Genomic DNA, 23,148 nt, shown 5'->3' with positions numbered 1-23,148 from the left:
CTCTGTTGCCCAGGCTGTGGGGCGGTGACGTGATCTTGGCTCATTGCAAGCTCCGCCTCCAGGGTTCACGCCATTCTCCTGCCTCAGCCTCCCGAGTAGCTGGGACTACAGGCGCCCGCCACTTCGCCCGGCTAGTTTTTTTTTTTGTATTTTTTAGTAGAGATGGGGTTTCACCTTGTCTGCCAGGATGGTCTCGATCTCCTGACCTCGTGATCCGCCCGTCTCGGCCTCCCAAAGTGCTGGCATTACAGGCTTGAGCCACCGTGCCCGGCCCCTACTAGCTTTTATTTATTTTTTATTATTTTTTTGGAGACAGGGTCTTGCCATTGTGTCCTGGCTGGTCTCAAACACTTGAGCTCAAGCGATCCTCCTGCCTTGGCCTCCCAAAGTGCTGGGATCACAGGTGTGAGCCATAATGCCTGACCTTTAGTGGCATTTATTTGTTTATTTATTTATTATGTTTTGTGAGATGGGGTCTCACTGCGATGCCCAGGCTGGAGTGCAATGGTGCAATCTCAGCTCACTGCAACCTCTGCTTCCCAGGTTCAAGTGATTCTCCTTCCTTAGCCTCCCAGGTAGCTAAGATTACAGGCACATGCTGCTACGGCTAATGTTTGTATTTTTAGTAGAGATGGAGTTTCATCATATTGGCCAGGCTGGTCTCAAACTCCTGACCTCAGGCGATCTGCCCACCTCAGCCTCCCAAAGTGTTGGGATCACAGGTGTGAGCCATGGCGCCCAGCCCTTAGTGGCTTTTAAACAGTTGCCGCTGTGCCACCCCTTTCCCCCACCCCACAAGCTGTCGTTGTGAATGTCAGCATGTACCCAGATTTTTGCTTTGAGAATGTAAAAAAAAAATTTTCTTTTTTGTTCCAGAACCTTCCATGACTGGATCACAGGGAAAAACCGACCGAGCTCAGGAAGCCTAATCCAGGTGGTAACTACGGAAGGAAGGACGGAACTCACCCCAGCGTATTTTTAGGCCTCATCTCAGTGCCTGTGAGGGGCCTGCCAGAAAAGTCACTAACCCATTTCAGGGTGGCCTTGTCCAGCCTTGTGTTTTCTGTAACCCCTGTTTGTGGAACGAGATAATGAGTCCTATTTTTCTCTCACGTAACGTGCATTTGCTCTCCTAGGACAGTGTAATACATTTATGTGAAGTGAAAACATGCAAGACTGGCGGCCTACAAATAGCATCCGTCAATCTGTGTTAACTGCATAGGGAGGGCTCTGCATAGTCCCTGCTGTAGCGGTGTCATGTTGGATCACTTTTGAGACTGTTTATCTGTCCTTGACAGTGGCTGTCATCTTGACTACTTAGTTGATTTGTTGGTATTGGGGACGTTTGAAAGGCTGAGTTATTTTTGAATGTCATGTTTATGTCATAGACGTAGTTTTCGCAGCCTTGAATTAAACTGCCTTAAAACTCCTTTTGTGGTATAAGCAAAACTCCATGGACCCTGTCCTGGTATCCTTTTCCTGTGTGGTTGCCCCGTGTCCTCTGGCCTAGGGTTAAGTGTGCAAGGTAACTACTTGTGAGTATTCAGAATGTTGTTCCTAATACATGCACTTGTTGTCTGTCTTCTTTAATCAAATCACATCTTATATACAGCAGTCAGAGATGAGTACACTAGAATCATGGATTGCTGGAGGTCTTTTAATCTGGTGTTCTCAGAAGGGGGTGGATTTAAATCCTGAAATAAATATTTCAACACAAGAACACAGGCCTGATTCTGCCTTGGACATGTCAAAATCTGGGGGTGATGGGATGGCCCTATGCATTTAGAAGCAACTCTCCACATATGGCCAATATAGGCTGTCCTGGTCAAGAAGTAGTAGTGATTTAATCCAACCTGATCATTTTACAGATGAGGAAACTGAAGCCCAGAGAGACAGTACTTTGTTGCCAGTAAGCGGCAGAGCTAAACCCAGATCTCTAGTCACCACACAGTTACTGTTTCTAAAGGCCTTTACCACGTATTTTCTTTCTTTTTTTAGTGAGGTGAAATTCACATAAAATTAGCTATTTTAAGGCTAAGTTTAAGTATTAAAAGTTAAATAGGTGAGCAGTTTAGTGGCATTTAGCACATTTACAGTAGTGCATAATCAGTACCTCTGTCTAGTTCCCATTTTCATCACCCCAAAAGAAAAACCAGCGCTGTTTAAGCATTTCCTCCCCATTCCCACTCCCTAACCCCTGCAACCCCCAATCTGTATTTTGTTTTTGTGAATTAATTCTGGGTATTATCATTTTTTTGAGACAGTCTTGCTCTTTCTTGCCCAGGCTGAAGTGCAGCGGCATGAATATGACTCACTGCAGCCTTGACTTCCTGGGCTCAAGCAATCCTCCCTCCTTGGCCTCTTGAGTAGCCGAGACTACAGGCACGTGCTGCCATGCCCAGATATTTTTAAAAGTTTTTTTGTAGAGATAGGGTCTTGCTATGTTACCCAGGCTGGTCTCAAACTCCTGGACTCAAGCAATCCTCCTGCCTTGTCTTCCCAAAGTGTTAGTAGTACAGGCGTGAGCCATTGCACCCGGCCTGTTCTGGGTATTTTGTATAAATCGGTAGGTGACCTTTTGTGTCTGACTCCTTCCACTTAGCTTAATGTTTTCCATGGTCTTCCCCATGGCATCATGTATCAGTTCTTTATTTCTTTTTGTGGCGTAATAATATTCCATTATGTGTATCCACTGCAATTTTGTTGATCTGCTGATCTGTAGATAGACATTTGGGCTGTTGCCACCTTTTGGCTGTTGTGAGCATTGCTGCTGTGAACATTCATGTGTAAGTGTTCGTGTATCTGTTTTCAGTGATTTTGGATATACCTAGGAGCAGGATTGTTCCATCATGTGGTAACTTCTATGCTTAACTTTCTTTTTTTTTTTGAGATGCAGTCTCGCTCTATTGCCCAGGCTAGAGTGCAGTAGTGTGATCTCAGCACACTGTAACCTCTACCTCCCAGGTTCAAGCAGTTCTCCTGCCTCAGCCTCCTGAGTAAGTAGGACTACAGGTGTCCACTACCACACCTGGCTTTTTTTTTTTTTTTTGTATTTTTAGTAGAGATGGGATTTCACCATGTTGGCCAGGCTGGTTTCAAACCCCTGACCTCAAGTGATCCACCTGTCTTGGCCTCCCAAAGTGCTTAGGATTATAGGTGTGAGCCAATGCGCCTGGCCTGTATGTTTCTTTTGAGAAGTCTCTTGATTCTTGCCACTATGAGGTGATTTTATCCAACTATTACAGGAAAGAAAATGGGAGCTCAGAAGGTCGGACTGGTTGTTCAAAGTCACCTAGCTGGAGAGCTGCGCAGCTGAGACTAGTACACAAGTCTAGCTGTTGAGAGCACCCTGAGCACATTACCTCATGCTGTACCTTGCATGTCTTGTTGTTTCCATTTTTCAGATGAAGAAACAGTTCCACACACTAAGAGACTTACCAAGGGTACAGTTAGTTTCAGGAGAGCTGGTAGTTTTCATTCATTATAGAACTGGACCTGATAATTATTGATTATCCTAATAAATGCACTTCATTTATCGTGCTTTTTTTTTTTTTTTTTTTTTTTTTTTTTTTTTTTTTTTTTTTTTTTTTTTTTTTTTTTTTTTTTTTTGAGACAGAGTCTCACTCTGTTGCTCAGGCTGGAGTACAGTGGCACGATCTCGGCTCACTGCAACCTCCGCCTCCCTAGTTCAAGCGATTCTCCTGCCTCAGCCTCCCGAATAGCTGGGGACTACAGGCATGTGCCATCACACCCAGCTAATTTTTGTATTTTTAGTAGAGATGGGGTTTCTTCACTTTGGCCAGGATGGTCTCAATCTCTTGACTTCGTGACCCGCCTGCCTCGGCCTCCCAAAGTGCTGGGATTTACAGGCGTGAGCCACCGCGCCTGGCCTGTCTTCTTTAATCAAATCACATCTCATATCCAGCAGTCATAGATGAGTATGCTAGAATCATGGACTGCTTGGAAGTCTTTTTATCTGGTGTTTACCTAGTGATCTGTTGGTAGAAATTTGGGCTGCTTATTAAATATTAATTATTTTTAATTATTGAATATCAGATCTGGTTTCTACATGGAATGAAGACTACCAGCTCTCCTGAAACTAATTGGTTATTGAGGTATGTTTCTTTTCCTTCCCTGGTGATGTGCAAAGAGAATGAAAAGGGAAAAGGGGCCAGGAAGGAGATGTTTTTTCTCCTTCATACATTCAACAGCTAATCTGAGTACCAGCTGTGTACAAGGCACTAACCTACATGCCTGGGACACATAATGAACTAAGTAGACAAAGGCTCCTACCCTTAATCATTGAGTTTTATTCTAGTTGGGGGAGAGGGTGACAGATAATAAACAAGAGTCATAATATGAATTCATTGTAGAGTATGTGAGAAAGGCGAACTATGGGGAGAAGAGCGCAAGGTAAGGGAGTGAAGGAGTGTTGGGGAGAATGGGATTGCAATTTCAGACATGGTAGTGGTATGAACTGAATGTTGGTGTCTCCCCCAAATTTGTATGTTCAAGTCCTCACTCTAATGTGGCTGTATATGGAGATGGGGCCTCTAAGGAGGTAACTAAGATGAAATGAGTTCGTAAAGATGGGCACTAATTCAACAGTATTAGTGTTCTTACAAGAAGAGACACGAGTTCTCCCTCTCACTTTCTTCCCACACGCATGCACTGAGGAAAGGCTATATGAGGACACAGCAAGGAGGCTGCTGTTCACAAGCTGAGAAGAGAGCCCTCACAACAGATAGAATTGGCTGGAGCCTCAATCTTGGACTTTCAGCCTCCAGAACAGAGCAAATAAATGTGTGTTGTTAAGCCACCCAACTCCATGGTGTTTTGTTATGGCAGCCCACACTAATACAGGCAGTGATGGAATATCTTATGTGAGGAAGTGACATTTGAACACATTTGAAAGTGTAGAAGGCAGCCAAGGGCATCTGAGGTAAGGACATTTTAGACAGAGGAACCAGTCGTTGCAAAGGGCCTGAGGCAGGCGTGTACCAGGCGGGGTGAGGAGCACAGGGAGGCTGGGTTGGCTGGGGCAGAGTGAGTGGAGCAAACAGAGGGGCCGTTTCAGGAGATAAGGTCAGACAGATGATTGTGTAGGGTAGGGGTTCCCCAACTTTTTAGGCCCATAGTGCCCTTAGTGTCGTAGTAATTTTTTACGATGCCCCTACGTCAAAGAAAATAACTAACGGTTTGGATTTACAAGTGGTTGGGTTCTAACAATTTTATAGTAGTAATATGACTGATACTGCTGTATAACCTAGAACATAGAAAGTACCCTGTAGTGTCCCGGTGAATGCTGCCTTGGAGTGCCTTGGTGCACAGTTTGGGAATAGCAAATGTAAGGGGGTGTTGGACATTTCAAGGATTTGTTTTTGGATTTTGGGAACTACTGCAAGGATTTTGAGCAAAGGAGTGACATGATATATTTTAAAAGATTGCTCTGGCTGTTGTGTTGAGGATAGTACTGAGGCTTTTGCTAGAATCCAGGCAAGAAATGACAGTGGTTAGGGTGGTAGCTGTGGAGGTGGTGAGAGGAGAATTGGGAAATGGTGGATATTTTGAAGATAGATTGAAGAGGATTTCCTGGTGGATTTAATGTGAGAGTAAGAGAGAAAAGAGTCAGTGGTATCTCCCAAAGTTTTTGACATGAGCAAATGGAAGTATTAAGTTAGCAGGCGTGATAGAGAAGGCTGTGGATAGAGCAAGTATTGGGAATATCTGGAGTGTTGTTTTGGACATACAGGTTTGCTCTATTAATACCCCAGTGGAGATGTCATGTGGGCAGTTAGTATTAAGTCTGGTGTTCTAGAGAGAGAGAGAGATCTAGGGGTCCTGAGAGATCTGGGGGTCCTAAGCAGTTAAAGCTATGAGACTAGGTGAGATCACTAAGGGAATGTGTTTGTCAGGGTCCAGAAGACAGAAGCTGCACAGTATTGTGAATGAGATAAGTGTAGTATAAAGAATTATTGAGTGGCAAAGATTAATTCTAAAAGGCTAATGAGAACGCTGAAGAATATTCTTGGGCTGAGGGACAGTACTTGAGGAACAAATTTAGAAGACAAGTCCCTCCCCAAGGCTGGAACCTGAGCTTCACTGGAGAAGGTATGGCTGTGGCTCACTGGACAGCAGAGTTTGCTGGGTTCCCTGGGCCTGTGTTGGTCTATAGCCACTGGGGAAGCAGAAAGCACCCTGCCAGGGTCCATGAAGTGCTGCTGGATGTCCCTCACGTGTACATGGTAGCCATGTGTCAAGAACCATATGGAAGCACACTAGAACCAGGAAGGGAAGCCCCCTCCTCCAACACTCTGTTAGCAAAACTGAACATTGTATCAGCTGTGCAGGAGAAATGCCTACAGAGTCCAGTTCCATTATTGCAGAACAGGCAATGAAGGGTGGCTTTGGAGCAGAGAGGAAATAAATTGGAAACTGGCAATATACTAAATATGTGAGAAGAGAAGAAGATAACTTCTCTGATAATAGGGAGAAAAAAAATCAACAAAAGGGCACCGATAGGGAACAACCAATAAAGTAGGAGAAAAAGTAAGAATGTGGTGTCCCAGGAGTAAAGTGAAGAAAGTATCAAGGAGGGAGGGAATGAAAGTATCAGGGAGGGAGGCAGTGTTGAATGCTGTGAGAAGTCAAGTAAGACAAAGGCTATAAAAACTGACCATTGGACTCAGCTGTGGGGAGGTCCTTGTGATCCTGACAAACAGTTCCAGTAGAGTAATGGGGAGTAGGGAAGATTCGAGTGGGGTTATGAAAGCATGAGAGAAGAGGAAATAGTGTACAGACAGCTTTAACTTAGGTTAGGTACTTTGTTGGAACCTTCTAAACTTTATCCTTGAACAGAATCTGGAAAACGCTACCAGGCTTTTGAATCTGTTTGTTCTCACAGATACGCTTTATAACTGAAATCATTTCTTGGGGAATTGATCAGATACATGTAATTTGAAGCCTGGCTTATTGAATTTTAGCTTCCCTCAGCCCAAACTTGCCTGAAAGCTTGCCTCTAGCTGCTAATTTCCTGCTACATTCCAGATTGTGCCTTCTGCCCCCTTCCAAATGGGCTGTCACCAGCTTGGAGGTCAGCCTGCATGTTCCTGGAAGCCAAGAGCGAGTGTACACAGCTTCTAGGAATAGAGCAGCATGCCATGGGGCTCCAGAGTACTGGGAAGGAACCCACTGTGGTCTGTTCCATGAAACAATTGTGACTTTTTCTTTGGAACTTTCAGTGTGAGTATAACCTACACCTAGAAGCAATATAGAGTTATAGAGGGACCCTGAGTCAGGTCACATGCATTTGAACATAGTTCTTCCAATTACTTGCTGTAGAACCTTGAGAATATTTTTTATATCTCCATATCTCAGTCATATGAGAAATGGGAACATTCTCATGATCTCCAGGGATTAAACAAATGAATATATACAAAAGGACTGGCATATAGAAGCGCTCAGAAAGTATTGGTTGGTATTCTTATTATTGGTTTCTAATTTTATATGGAAGTATATGACAGGAAAATAAGGTTCACCCATGTTACACAGCATGTGGCAATACTTCAGTTTTTTATTGCCAAATAATATTCCATTGTATGGTTATGCAACATTGTATGGTTGCTAGATATGTGAATTGTTTCTGCTTTTTGGCCATAATGAATTATGATGCTGTGAACCTTTGCAAAACTCACCTTTTGTGTGAACATATATTTTCATTTCTCTTGGTACATGCCTATAAGTAGAGTTGTTGAATATCAGATGGTGACTCTATATTCAACCATTTTAGCAATTACTAGACTGTTTCTCAAAGCAGCTGCACCATTTTACATTTCCACTGGTAGTGTATGGTGGTTTCAGTTTTTCCACATGTCCAGTCCAATCAGTCTTGATTTACATCTCTCTAGTCAGGTAAGTCCATCCTCTTCCTTGTATGGTAAGGAGCAAGTAAGGACCTCAAGGTCTCATGTGTCAAAGCGCCACAAGTATTACATCATTTTTAATTCAGTTAGTATCTTAGACTCTAAAACTTTGGTTTTCTTAAAACCATCACTGGTTGCTTGATTATAGGTTATCTCTTTTTGATTATAGCCATCCTAGTGGGTGTGGAGTGGCATCTCGTTGTGATTTTGATTTGTATTTCCCTCATAGCTGATGATGATGTTGAGCATCTTTTCATGTACTTCTTGGCCATTTGCATATGGTGAAATGTCTGTTCAGATCCTTTGCTCAATTTTTAATAATATCCTTTTATTATTGAATTCTTATATTCTCTATTTACTCTAGATACAATTCCCTTATCAGATAAGTTATTTGCTACACATTTCTTTCATTCAGTGGGTTGTCTTTTCACTTTATTGATGGTGCCCTTTGAAGAACAGAACTTTTAACTTTGATGATTTTCAGTTGCACGTAAGCTTTTGTTTCTCACCGTTTTCTAGGGAACCTGGACTAAGTACCTGAGTGAGGTAGACATTAGTTCCGTATCTGGTGAGGGAACTAAGGATCATAGAGATTAGCTAATTTTCCCAAACCACATAGCCAGCATGGAAAGAAGCCAGAATTTGCACTGAAGTCTGTGAGATCCCTTATGGACAGGGTGCAGGACATACTAAGTGTGAGTTGAGCTTGCACATTGGAAGGTTGGGCATGGTGGCTCCCAGCCACCATGGGAGGCCGAGGTGGGGGATCACTTGAGCCCAGGAGTTCGAGATCAGCCTGGGCAACACAGTGACACCCCCTCTCTACAAAAAAATACAAAATTAGCCCGGCATGGTGGCACATGCCTGTAGTCCCAGCTACTGGGGAGGCTAAGGTGGGAGGATTGCTTGAGCCTGGGAAGTTGAGGCTGCATTGAGCTGTGATCATGCCATTGTACTCCATCCATCATGGAGTGAGACCCTGATTTGGTTTGGCTGCGTCCCCACCCAGATGTCAACTTGAATTGTGGCTCCCAGAATTCCCATGTGTTGTGGGAATGGAAGGGACCCAGGGAAGGTATTTGAATCATGGTTCCAGTCTTTCCCATGCTATTCTCATGATAGTGAATAAGTCTCACGAGATCTGATGGGCTTATCAGGGGTTTCTGCTTTTGTTTCTTTCTCATTTTTCTCTTGCCATCGCCACGTAAGAAGTGCCTCCCGCACTTTTGCCTCCCGCCATGATTCTGAGGCCTCCCCAGCCATGTGAAACTGTAAGTCCAATTAAACCTCTTTTTCTTCCCAGTCTTGGGTGTATCGTAATCAGCAGCATGAAAATGGACTAATACAGACCCTATCTCCAAAAAAAAAAAAAGATTGCATATTGGCACTTGGTCCCTGAATGTGCTAATGATATGTGGCATTCGTGGGCCATCTGCTGTGTGTGGGGTTCTACATACATTCTTCCTTGTATATCCTTAAGGCATTCACCTCTTTAGCCTCCAGGATGGGAAGGTTTTTGCAGGAATGTATCTTTTCTTCTCTTGAGGTCCTCACTTGCTCCTCACCATAGGAGGAAGGACGGATTTATCTTATTGGAGAGACTGTAAATAAAGACTGACTGGAACATATGGACCAGGGGCGGGTCTGCTGCATGGACTTTGGGCTGTGTGGGTTGCTCACTCTCCTGCCCTTTTCTTGCCCATGCAGAACTGATTTCTCACCTCTACCTTTTTGTCTGTTCCTGGTGGGTTAGGAATGTAGAGGAGAGAAGGGATGAAGATTAGTTTCTCTGACCCCCTGAAGCATTATTTTTCATGTTGCCTCTCCACCTGTTCAGTGTTGAGTAAGTGTTGAATGAGTGGATGGGGAAACAGCCTTGGAGAAATTTACAATCCTGCATATCCCTACTAAGTGGTGCAAGTGAGTCAGGGAGCCGGGGTCCACACGCAAGCGCCACTCTTGGTGGTTTGTATGATTCTCTGGTTAGGGAGGCATGACGGTAACATCTCCTCCCGCTTATTCCTGCCATCTGCCGCTTTGTCTGCTTCTCATCTCCCTGGCGGCTGCTTCCATGCAGCAGGGTGGTGGACTCAGGTGCACTTTGTTCACTGCCTGGCCCTGCCACATCATAGTTGCGGGACCACGAGCAATGGGCCAGCCATTGGCCTCTTTTCTCACATTTATTCCTTGCCCTTCTCAGTCCCAGTCTGCATGTCAGGCACCACATTTTCCAGGGTTCCCTGCCACTGGCTTCCTGTAGGGTCAGGCAGTTGGGGGCCTGGTAGAGAAAGGGAGGATGGGGAGAGGAGAGAAGCACAGTGTCCCCATTACCCCTCCTGCCTCAGTGGCATCTCGGGCAGTGGTGTTTTCCCTGCTCCCACTGACTGGCTCCTTCCTTGGTGGAAACAGCTCCCCAGGGCCTGCCCATGGCTCTTCCTTTGAGTCTCAGCCCTTGAGTTGCAGTGGCTTCTCACTGTTGTTCATCTCTGGGTCACTTCATTGTCCCCTGTTTGGATTCTGGATTTTTCCGTCTCTGATATGACCCATCCGCTTTATTAAATCTCCTCTGTTGGAGTAGTTCTGTTTTCTGGCTGGTCCCTGACCGATGCAGTGTCCTCATCAGTAAAATGGGAGTGTTACCATCTACCTTCTGGTGGGGCTGTGGGTATTCAATGAGATGGCAGCTGGTTAGTATTTACTGTTTTGTTTTCTGTACTTCAGAGGGAAGAGTGGGCCTCTCTGGGAAACAGTGCCTCTGACTTCTGCATTTTTAATTTGCCCCAAAGCCATTAGTCCTTAATTTCAGTTTCTACATGTTGCAATGGTAGGGTGGTAGCAATATCGCCACTCACCCTTCTGGAATAGTCTGGGGCTCGGGGAGAGGTGCTCCCAGTGTGGCCACGTTCTGTAGCAGATCGTGTCTAGCCGGGGACTTGGGCAATATGCTGCTGTCAGCTATGAGTGTTTTTAAGTCACAGCTACTTAAAATCCCAGAAAATGGAAAGCGTATAAGTGGAGTGAATGGTGCGCCGCATGCTGCCTTTCAAAGTGCGACGACAACCTCTCCTGGGGGCTTGGCAAGAGAATTGGGAGGGGTCAGCTTCAGGGGCTCTGTCCATGGGAGGAAACTGGTGCTGAGTCCAGGTTTTTCCCCCTTCAGGTCAATTTCTATTGTAATACTATCACTTAGATGTAAAAAAAAGGCCACTGGGGGGCATTTTAGAGACAGAGACAGGGGGAAGCAAAGCCCCGTGGGGGATAAAGGAAGCACATTAGAGAGAAAATCCAACTGTGCCAGGGGCTTCTGCTGTCCTAGAACTCTGTGCAGGGGATTATTGGAAGAAACTTAATGTTTTCCTTCCTTCCTTCCTTCCTTCCTTCCTTCCTTCCTTCCTTCCTTCCTTCCTTCCTTCTTTCCTTCCTTCCTTCTTTCCTTCCTTCCTTTTCTCTTTTCCTTTCTCTTCTCTTTCCCTCCCTCCCTCCTCTCTCTCTCTTTCTCTCTCTTTCTTTCTCTCTGTCTTTTTCTCTCTCTTTTCTTTTCTTTTCTCTATTTCTTTCTTTCTTGACAGAGTCTTGCTCTGTCACCCAGGCTGGAGTGCAGTGGCATGATCTCGGCCCAATGCAACCTCCGCCTCCCAGGTTCAAGTGATTCTCCTGCCTCAGCCTCCCAAGTAGCTGGGATTACAGGCGCCCGCCACTGTGCCCAGCTAATTTTTGTATTTTTAGTAGAGACAGGGTTTCTCCATGTTGGCCAGGCTGGTCTTGAACTCCTGACCTCAGGTGATCCACCTGCCTCGGCCTCCCAAAGTGCTGGGATTACAGGCGTGAGCCACCACACCAGCCCTGAAACTTAATGTTTTTCTAGAATGTTCTTAGCATTGAGCGAGCCTCTATATAGTCTGGAGATACTCCTGGACTAAGCAAGTCCCCTTCTGGCCTCTGCCTCAGTTTTCTGTTTCCTGGCAGAATTTCCTATTGCATTTTTGCAAATTAATTTTTAGCTCTGGATAAAGTAATTTGGACTGAAAATCTGAGTAATAGAAGAGTTAAGCTATCTCATCTCAATGGTTATACCTAAGGACTGCAAATGGAAACAGTGAGATAGCATTAATAATAGTTACCAAATTAGCAGTGATTTTTAATGCATGTGGTAATTGGTAAAGTGTAATTTCAAACCCTGCTGGTGGCCAGCTGAGTAGTGGAACTTTTCTGGCAAGTAATTTGAGGGTCTTAGAACTTTATACCATTTGATCTAGTAATTCCATATCTTAAGTGTTATGTAATAATCAGCAATAAGGACAAAAAATTATAGCAAATGAAATTCCTGCATCATTACTGAAATCTTGGAAACAATCCAAAAGACAACACAGAACTGTTAAATAATCACCGTATGTTATGATATAATATGATTTGTGCCATAGAATAACTGCTGAATGGGAGGCGTGCCCTGGGCAGGGAAGGAGGTCCAGGTCCTTTCTGGGGAGTATGTACTGCTGTGAACCCATGCGGGGTCTACTTGACATTGAGCTGTATCTGCTCTAACGGCCTAGGGGCTTCAGTCCCCTGCCCAGCTCCTCTTGCCATCTCTCTTCCTTAACACTGACTGAATGAATCCTTACTATGCTGTAGGCCTTGCTTTACAAGCATTGACCCAGCTTCACAACTTTAATGAGGACACCTCTATTATTATGTCCATTTTACAGTTGAGAAGAGTGCGGCATAGAGAGAAGTTACTTGCCCAATGTCACACAGTTAGGAAGCAGCAAATGTCAGGATTTGAGCAGGCATTCAGACCACTCTTAGCTACTATATTATACCAGACAGCAAATAAGCTGTACAGTTAATTAGCACAACCTAGTTATGCTAAGAATTATTAAAAATCACATCTTCAAATGATTTTTAGTGATATGAGAAAATTCTCATGGTACAGCATCAAGTGAAAGACAGCATGCATGATATATGTTATGATATAGTGAGATGTGAGCCAGATGCGGCAGCTCACGCCTGTAATTCTAGCACCTTGGGAGGCCAAAGTGGGAGAATTGCTTGAGGCCAGGAGTTCGAGAGCAGTCCAGGCATCATGGCGAACCCCATTTCTACCCAAAATACAAAAATTAGCTGGGCATGGTGGTGTGTGCATTTAATCCCAGCTACTTGGGAGGCTGAGGTGGGAGGATAGCTTGAGCCGTGATTATGCCCCTGCACTACAGCCTGGGTCACAGAGCAAGACCCTATCTCTAAAATAAAATAAAATAAATGCAAGTTTTGCTGTATGACTTAATGAAACAGGAAAGAGAAATAAGTTCCATGAGACAGGAGCAGTGCCATTTACTTGTCTGTTATTTGTTTATATTTTGGAGATAGCATCTAGCTCTGTCCACCCAGGGTGGAATGCAGTAGCACGATCTCAGCTCACTGCAACCTCTGCCTCCTGGACTCAAGCGATTCTTGTGCCTCAGTCTCCCGAGTAGCTGGGACTACAAGTGTGTGCCACCACACCTGGCTAATGTTTTGTATTTTAGTGGAGATGGGGTTTCACCATGTTGCCCAGGGTTGTCTCGAACTCCTGAGCTCAGGCAATTCACCCACCTTGGCCTCCCAAAGTGCTAGGATTACAGGTGTGAGCCACTGCGCCTGACCAATTTGCCTGATTTTTAAACTCATCCTTGCAACTCCCAGGATGTCGCTCAGTGCCAGGCACATAGTAAGGCCATAGAGTAACTGCTGAATAGGCGGACTTCTCTCTATGCGTCACTCTTCTCAATTGTAAAATGAACATAATAATAGAAGTTTCCTCGTTAAAGTTGTAAAGATGAATCAATGCTTGTAAAGCAAGGCCTATGGCATAGTAAGTGTTCAGTCAATGTTAAAGAGCCCTGGGGAGGGAAGGAGGTCATGGTCTTCCCTGGGCAATAGGGGCTGTTGTGAACCTGTGTGGGGTCAGCTTGAACTGAATCCATTGTAATGACCTGGGGGATTCAGTCCCCTGCCCAGCTCCTCTTGCCTTCTCTCCTTTTTTTGTGTTGTGCCAGAGCCATGTAAGGGACTGAAACTGGTGTGGCACAGGAATACAGGCACTCAGGCCAAGCAAGGATGGCCTTGCTGTTGAGTGAGTGGATTGCAGCTCATCTCTGTCTTGACCTTGTCCATTTCATGTGAAGCAACACTTACGGGTGGGCCCAGTGCCTGTTTGCTTTCAGGGAAACAGCACAGTAATCAGGATCAGTAAATTTGATGTTAAGTCTTTATCCCTTGGACTCTCCCATCCCCCACTCAGGTTCCCATCAGCACATTGTCACCTCATCCCTGCAATGGTCTGGCAGCTCTGTTTTGCCTCAAAGAGGCTCTGACAAGCCTCTCTGGGGTGTGCAAGCCACTGGGTAAGGCTAATAATTTGGTGATTCTTTGAATAAATTTTAAAAATATCTACTGTGGAGAAATGAAGTTTTGGTTAATAAAATTTCATGCAGAATTCTTTTCTTCTCTTTCTTTCTTTTTTTTTTTTTTTTGAGACAGGTCCTCGCTCTGTCACCCAGGCTGGAGTGCAGTGGTGCAATCACAGCTCACTACAGCCTTGCCTTCCAGGCTCAAGTGATCCTCCCACCTCAGTCTCCCAAGTAGCTAGGACTATGGGCATGTGCCACCACACCTGGCTAATTTTTGTATTTTTTGTAGAGACAGAGTCTTATTATGTTGCTCAGGCTGGTCTTGAACCCCTGAGCTTAGGTGATCCTTTTGCCTCAGACTCCCAAAGTGCTGGGATTATAGGCAGGAGTCACTGCACCTTTCCTTTTTCTTTCTTTTCAAAAAACTGATTTATTTCCATGGGTAGAAGAAGACCCAACGTTTTGAAAATACATTTGTACCACGACTTTTTTTTTTTTTTTTTTTTTTTTTTTTGAGATGGAGTCTCTCTCTGTCACCCAGGCTGGACTGCAGTGGCGCAATCTTCGCTCACTGCAAGCTCCGCCTCCCGGGTTCAAGTGACTCTCCTGCCTCAGCCTCCTGAGTAGCTGGGACTACAGGCGCCCGCCACCACGCCCGGCTAATTTTTTTGTATATTTAGTAGAGATGGGGTTTCACCGTGTTAGCCGGGATGGTCTTGATCTCCTGACCTTGTGATCCTCCCAACTGAGCCTCCCAAAGTGCTGGGATTATAGGCATGAGCCACCACGCCCTGCCTGTACCACGACTTTTTTTGTAGTGTTTGTTCTTTAGCTACTTTCACTCTCTTATCTTCTAAACTAGACTCCTTCGGAGGTGCATGAAAGGGCTTGCAATTTAGGTAGTCAACAGCTGGTAAGCGGCAAAGATGCAAACATGATCTGAATCAGCATCTTAGCTGATGGTGATTGTGGGCTTTCAGCTGCCACTGACTCCAAAATGTATAAAAGGAAAAAAAACTCAGATGAGAAAAGTTTTCAAAATGTCCACTGGGTGGAGCTGTCAGTTTAACCGGAAGTATGATTGGCTTACTTAGCTACAAGTTATACCAGTGATGTTTCAGTGACTCTTAAAATTGGTGCCCAAACCCTTTTCTACTTCCTTCAAACCCAGATCATAATTACAACCAAATAACATTGGTGGGATTATTGTCAGTTTTCACTCACCAGACTGTAAAGTTCATGGAAACCCTGAAGGTCAGGATTCCCAGAGATGCCACTTTGGTCTTCTTCCTCTAAATTTAGTTGGTTATCAAAGGAATCATTAAAAATGGATTCCTGGCATCTTTCCCAATCCTGATTTAGTAGTAGTGGGGTGGAGCCATGTGTTAGTTATCTATTGATGTGTAAACAAATCACCCCAAAACTTAGAAGCTTAAAAGAATAGTACTTATTATCTTTCAGTTTCTGTGGGTCAGGAATGTAGGAGTAACTTATTTTGGGGTTATGGCTCAGGGTCTCTTGTGAGGCTGCTGTCAGATGTCAGCTGGGGCTGTCTTCATCTGAAGGCTCGACTGGGGCTAAGGGATCCACTTCTGAGGGTTCTGGTAAGCTGGATCCAGGAACAGTATAGGACAGGGAGGATGTGCTGGACTGGCTCAGATATATCCAGACATAGGTGCTGTCTGGGCATGGCAGATGATTAAATGTTGGTTCTTTAGCTGGGTGCACCCTGTTGCATCCTCTGACCACAGCAACCCTGAAGCACACAGTCTTCTCCCTCAGCAGGTCCCTTCAGCCTCTAGGCTTCCATGGTCTCCTCAGCCTCTAGGCTTCCGTGGTCCCCTCAGCCTCTAGGCTTCCATGGTCCCCATCCCTGCAGGGTCACTTTGTCTTTCCAGGCTACACTCCTGGGGAGTGTTCCTTTCAACATGGCTTGAGGTTGGCTTCTTCCCATGTGGCCCACATCTGGCCTTGGGAAAACGTGAGCATTTGCCCACCTTCTTCACTCCCCAGAAAAGGGCAGGGAAAGGAGAAATGGCACAAGATTCCAACAGCTCTCCAGAGACATTGTCTCTCTACCTCTTCCACCTCTCCACCATCATAGGCTGGTGGCTGGTATGCGTGGGATCTGGAGCTGACAATGGCTTCCTAGTCTTTTGAAGGGTCCTGCACCAGTGACCTAACACTTTGCCTGGGAATGTGGGGACTTGGTAGCTGTTGGCTTCTTGGCCTTTGGGCATTAATGAAAACCTGATACAGCAAGTCCCTTTCAAGATCCTGTTCCATTTCTCCATACTCCAACTTTAAAGCCTCCCTAAGCATCCAGTTCCAGCACCCGGGAGCTTCTTGACCTTCTCCACTTGGGTATCGCAGAGTTAAGTTGAACATGGTGCATCAGAGCTCAGTATCCATCCTGGGAGCCATATTCTCCTCCTTCCCTTTCTGTCTTGAGTGGAGACACAGGGGTCAGAAACCACGTTACCCACAACCACTCTTATTCCCCACTCATCATCCTGTCACTCACCTTGGCCTGACAATTGTACCCCATAATTATTCCTTGAACCTGCCCTCCTCCTGCATCTGCACTCCACCTTCCTCCATTGCTTTAGCCCAGCCCTTTCTCTGCTCTTCTCCACCTTGATTCAGCTAACTCCTCTTAGAACTGCCATAGCCATCCATTCCAGGAACCCTTATCTGATAAAATCCCATCCCTTTGCCCAAAGGCTGGGCTGGGTCAGGTGCCCCTTGTACCCTCCCAGTTTCCTGTGTCATCATCGGCCACCTCTTAGGCCTAGCCTTGCATCCTCTCTGTCCACATTTTATTCCAGTCATGGCTGGGGCCGCTAGCTTTGAGCAAGTGCAAGCTGACCGCATTTCTCTGGCTGTCCTGCCTACCTCGCTTTCTGCCTCTGGGCTTGCCTGACATTGAGGGATGGGATGTCTGTAGAAATGTGCCGGGCACTCACACATGAGCAAACCTGGGAGGGTGGAGAGTTAACGCTCCAAGGGGCAACACTTGACCACTGGGAGACAAGGGCTGGTGGACGAATGTTCCCCCCTTCTGTCCTTCTGGCAATGTGTCACGATGAGGCACATCACTCCTCACCACTCCTTAGAGTCTCCAGTGGCATCATCCCGTTACTTAGAACGTAATGCAGCTTGGTACGAGGTTGGTGCAAAAGTCACTGCGGTTTTTACCACTGAAAGTAATGCAGGAAATTGCAATCACTTTTGCACCAATGTAATAAAATGTGTATTGCCTTTCCCTCCTGCCCTGTGTCACTCTTCCTATGCCCCTAGTCCCCGAGTCTGCTTCCTAGGATCACTTCCTTAATTAGTGCCCGTAATCCCTTATCTCAGGTTTTGCTTTATTTGAGAGGGACACAAGCTATATTTAACTCAACCACTGCCTTTGTCAAATTAAGAGTAGAATAGTTACTTGTCTATATTTCCGTCTCTTCACTCAACTACAAGTTCTTTAAAGCAGGGACTATGCCTCCTTTGTCATCCAAGTAATGCATAATAAGCGCTTGTTAAGTGAATGGCTCAGGGGTAGTAAGAACAGGCTGCATTTACCCATAGCAGCTAAAGCGCACGGGGTGTAAAGCACCCTTGGAAGATGATTTGCATGCGTTACCTCATTTAATTCTAATTTAATTCTAGAGCAACCCTAGGAGGTAGGTGCTGTTATTATTCCCATTTTACAGATGAGGAACAAGTTGAGAGAGTTAGATACCTTTTTTTTTTTAAAGTATGGAGTCTTTTTTTTTTCATACTTTTCATACTTTTTTCATACTTTTTTTTCATACTTTTCAAAGTATAGGGTCTTACTCTGTTTTGCCCAGGCTGGAGTGCACTGGCGTGATCCCGGCTTGCTGCAGCCTCTGGTTTAAGAGATTCTCCTGTCTCAGCCTCCCGAGTAGCTGGGACTACAGGCGTGTGGCACCCCACCTGGCTAATTTTGTATTTTTAGTAGAGACAAGGTTTCACCATGTTGACCTGGCTGGTCTCAAACTCCTGACCTCAGGTGATCTACCTGCCTCGGCCTCCCAAAGTGCTGGGATTACAGGCGTGAGCCACTTGCCCGGCCGTGAGTTAGATAACTTACCCAGAGCCACACAGCTAGAGGAAAAAGCATCAGAATTTTGAACTCTGGTCTATTTCATTCCCAAGTTGGCCTCTTATCAACTCAATTAATTATTGGGGAACTATGGAGCTTGTTATTATTACAGGATAAAGTGCTGGCGGGAAGTACACGGAGGGGAGGTGCCTTCGTGGGCAGGGGCTGCATCATGAAGGATCTCTGTCAGGTGGTTTTTATCTTTCAGGCAACGGGGAACCTCTGGAAGCTTAAAACATTTTCTCATTGTGAGCCTTTCCAAGTGTCCTGGCATTAAAATAAATAAATAAATAAATATACAAGCAGTTTGAAGAACTTCCACAAGGGGGCAGGCATTGGCAGCTGATGAGAAAATTCGTCTTGGAAAGCCAGCGTGGGAAACTTGGTTCAATTTTCTTTTCGTGGTGGGGCCTCTGCTCAGCTCTGTGAGTGGATCTGAGATCGGTAAGTCACCTCAAGCACTGGACACCTGCTGCTGTTCACTTTGCCTTTCCCTCCTGCCCTGCCTTCCTGTCTTCTTCCCCTCACCCTTTCTCCTACTCATTCCTCTGGCTTACTTCACAGCAGTGGAAATAGGTTCAAAAATGTGTAGGTTGGTGCAAAAGTAATTGCGGTTTTCGCCATTAAAAGCAATAGCAAAAACGGCAATTACTTTTGCACCAGTGTAATAGTAGCTGCTTCCTAAACATCACCAAGTTTGCAACATCGTGAAAGCCCAATCCACCTTCTGTGCACACGAACAGCACAGTCACCGCAACAGCAGGGTAGACTACAGTGTGTCCACCAGCCACGCGAAAAGGTCTGTGCCCTGCTGTCACATATCACGAGTCCCTGTAAAGTGTCCATCTCCTCTGCACACTTTGGAAATGGTTATCGATTCCAATTTAGGCTCAGGTGACATTTGCTGAATACCTACCACGTATCAGGCTTGGTGCTGTGAGATCAAGCCTAGGTTATTTCACTGAATCTTCATACTCATAGTTTGAACTAAGTAAGGTCTTCCCTGTTTACAAAGGAGGAAACTGAGTATCAGAGAGGCTAAGATCACAGGATTGGCAGGTCATCAAGCCATATTTAAACCAGATTTTTAAACTTTTACTGTAGTGTTCCTGCCTTTAAACCACACTGGAGTGGTTGGCTGATCATCTCTCTATGTGAATGTGATTCAGAGTGACTGATGGGGGGTGGAGGGAGATGTGAAGCAGCCTTTTTTCTTTGATGTCAACTAGGCTCAATGCATAGATGCTCTGGAGAGAAAAAGAGGAGTGGAGAGAGAGGTTGTCATTGTTCTAAACTTCAGCTTTCTGACTCCATGTACCCAGTGGGGTGGCGTGGGGGGCTGGTGTGCAAACTGGAGAACTCAGGTAAGAGGAATCGGTTTAAGGGCCCAGGGAGTGGAAACCCTTGGCCGACTCTCTGCTCAGCCACTGACTGTCCCGGCTAATCCTGGTGGACAGCAGAGGGCTGGGGTCTAGCAAGAAATTCTGTGGAATCCCTGTACAGAGGAGAGTGCTAGGGAGCAGGAGTTTCAGAGTGACTCGTTCAAGGCCATCAGTGGAAGAGCCAGGCGTGGAAATCTGGTTTCCCGTCTTGAGGGCCTTGAGCGTCCCTTTGCACCAGAATTTTCCAAAGTGATATCCACACGGTGCCCTGGGGGCAGGTGTACTGGCGGTATGGGGAGGGACTCAGGTGAATGCTTCTTATTTAACAATCATTTGTTTATTTCTGTGTGTATTAGGAAGATACATAGCAACCACATCAAAACCATGAATACATGGATACTATTGTGAGGATGAGGCTAAAATAGTGCATAAAAAGTAAACATTACCCGAAGAACACACTACATAATGTAATGTACATAGTGTATTAGCTTCCTATTGCTGCTGTAACAAATTACCACCAACGTATTGGTTTAAAACAAAACAAATTTATCGTCTTATAGTTGCAGAGGCCAGGAGTCTTAAAATCTTGGTGGCTGGGCACAGTGGCTCACACCTGTAATTCCAGGACTTTAGGAGACTGAGGCAGGTGGATCACTTGAGCTCAGGAGTTCAAGACCAGCCTGGCCAACATGGTGAAATCCTGTCTCTACTGAAAATACAAAAAATTAGCCAGGCATAGTGGCTCATGCCTATAGTCCCAGCTACTTGGGAGGCTGAGGCAGGAGAATTGCATGGACCTGGGAAGTGGAGGTTGCAGTGAGCCAAGGTCGTGTCACTGCATTTCAGCCTAGGCAGCAGAGACTCCGTCTCAAAAAACTAAACCCCGAAAAACAAAAACAGAAGTCTTAAAATCAAGGTGTTGTCAGGGCTGCATTTCTCCTGGGGGCTCTAGGGAAGAATTTGAGTCCTTGCCTTCTCTAGCTTCTAGAAGCTGCCTGCCTGCCTTAGCTTAGGGCCCCATCCTTACATCACACCTGGTTTTTCTGAGTTTGACCCTCCTGCCTCCCTCTTATAAAGAGTCTTATAATTACATTGGGCCCCTCTAGGAAATCCAGAATAATCTCTCCTTTTCAAGATCCTTTTAATTGCATCTGCAAAGTCCCTTTTGCCACGTAAGGTACCATATTCACAGGTTCCGGGAATTAGGACCCAAGCATCTTTCGGGGGGTATGGTTCTAGTAGACATGGTATGAATGTGTGGTGCATGGGGAAACTCATGCAGCTCATGTTTGAATGACTGGAGACTGGGGAGTTCTGCTTTACACTCCAGCTGCCTCCTTATGGGCCATTTTTGGACTTGAAGTTGGCTTTCTTGGGATCTGTGTAGGTGCAGGCTTAGGCAGAGGAAAACTTTGCTACTTGAGAGCATACTTGCCTGTTAATGAGGGCTTCTATGGGAATGTCCTTTGGAGAGCTGGTAGACCTGGAATCAAATTCGGGGGTTGAGGCCACAAAGAGCTGACTGGCTCCACATAAAAGTGTGAAGGAGAGAGCAAAGGAGAATGCACAGCTTTGCTGAGGTGGTGTGAGGCAGAGGAACTCTTAAAGAACAGCGTGTCTGGGCCGGGCGCGGTGGCTCAAGCCTGTAATCCCAGCACTTTGGGAGGCCGAGATGGGTGGATCACGAGGTCAGGAGTTCGAGACCATCCTGGCTAACACGGTGAAACCCCGTCTCTACTAAAATACAAAACTAGCCGGGCGAGGTGGCGGGCGCCTGTAGTCCCAGCTACTCGGGAGGCTGAGGCAGGAGAATGGCGTAAACCTGGGAGGCGGAGCTTGCAGTGAGCTGAGATCCGGCCACTGCACTGCAGTCCGGGCGACAGAGCGAGACTCCCCCACAAAAAAAAAAAAAAAAAAAAAAAAAGAACAGGGTGTCTGATATTTAATCTGGAGTTATTTTCATTGTTGCCATGTAACTGCTCCTTTGTTTCATCTCATGCTTGGAAAAAATCTATAAAAATGCTGTGTGTGTGTGTGTGTGTGTGTGTGTGTGTGTGTGCGCGCGCGCGCCATGTGCCTGTGCATGCATGGGTTGAAAAAACTACTGACCTCCATTGGTTAATTTTTCTTTTTTTTTCCCTGAGACTCAGCCTCTCTGTCACCAGGCTGGAGTGCAGTGACACGATCTTGGCTACTGCAACCTCCGCCTCCCGGGTTCAAACAATTCTCATGCCTCAGCCTCCTGAGTAGCTGGGACTACATGCCCAGCTAATTTCTGTGTTTTTAGTAGAGACGAGGTTTCACCACTTTGGCCAGGCTGGTCTCAAACTTCTGAGTTCAAGTGATCTGCACGCCTCAGCCTTCTAAAGTGCTGGGATTATAGGTGTGAGCCACCGTGCCCAGTCTGGTTAATTTTTTTTTTTTTTTGAGACAGTCTCACTCTGTTGTCCAGACTGGAGTGCAGTGGGGCAAACTGCAGCCTCGACCTTCTGGTCTCAAGTGATCCTCCTGCCTCGTACACCTAAGTAGCTGGGACCACAGGTATGCATCACCACACCCAGCTAATTTTCTTGATTTTTAGTAGAGAGGAGGTCTCACTATGTTGCCCAGGCTGATTTTGAACTCCTGAACTCAAGCGATCCTCCTGCCTCAGCCTCCCAAAGTGCTGAGATTATAGGTGTGAGCCACTGTGCCTGGCCCACTGATTAAAATTTTTATCCCTGCCTCCTTGCTCCCTCCTGTTAAAGGAAAGCCTGGTTTCCTTATCTGTGTCTTGAGGGACAGACTGTGATGCACAGGCTGAGTAGCTAGGCACAGGCAAAGACAACTGTGAGAGTAAAACATTTGCAAATATCTCAGGGGAGGCTTTGGTCTTCCTCAGCATTATCTCTGTTAATCCTCACTGGGACCTCTGAGACCCAGAGAAGTTGGTTTCACATGGACCAATTGGGATTTTAGTTACATCTGTGGGACTCTAAGGCCAGTTCTGGAATTTGTTGTCGTGGACAAACATACCTGTTTCCTGCTTTTTGGAAACAGGATAGTCTCAAATCTTACCTAGAACTCATTGCATTAACTAGATCCTCCTGCATCAATTTTAATGAGTCTTCCCTGAGGGCTTTTCATGTGTGGAGAACTAGGTGGAGTGGCAAAGATAAAGTCAGACACCAGTTAATGTGATATGGACAGATTTTAATCAGTAATACAGTGGTCTTCTCTTATCTGAGGGGATATCTTCCAAGACCTCCAGTGGATGCCTGAAACCACAGATAGTACCAAACCCTATTGTATTAGTTTTCATGCTGCTGATAATGACATACCAGAGGCTGGGCAATTTA

At 45.6% G+C, this 23,148-nt stretch overlaps 1 protein-coding gene across 1 annotated transcript in view; it reads left to right on the top strand.

Annotated features, from left to right (window-relative positions):
- QDPR (quinoid dihydropteridine reductase) overlaps positions 1-1,717 on the top strand; it is a 26,502-nt gene extending 24,785 nt beyond the window's left edge. Inside the window, exon 7 of the mRNA XM_017871751.1 lies at positions 877-1,717. Coding sequence (XP_017727240.1) covers positions 877-982 — 106 coding nt within the window. The 3' untranslated portion in view covers positions 983-1,717. The remainder of the gene's footprint in view (positions 1-876) is intronic.
- Positions 1,718-23,148: the final 21,431 nt, after the last annotated feature.

Source organism: Rhinopithecus bieti, unplaced genomic scaffold, assembly GCF_001698545.2.
Source record: "Rhinopithecus bieti isolate Rb0 unplaced genomic scaffold, ASM169854v2 scaffold_6151, whole genome shotgun sequence".
Lineage (NCBI taxonomy): Eukaryota > Metazoa > Chordata > Mammalia > Primates > Cercopithecidae > Rhinopithecus > Rhinopithecus bieti.
This window is presented reverse-complemented; position numbering and strand designations above follow the sequence as displayed.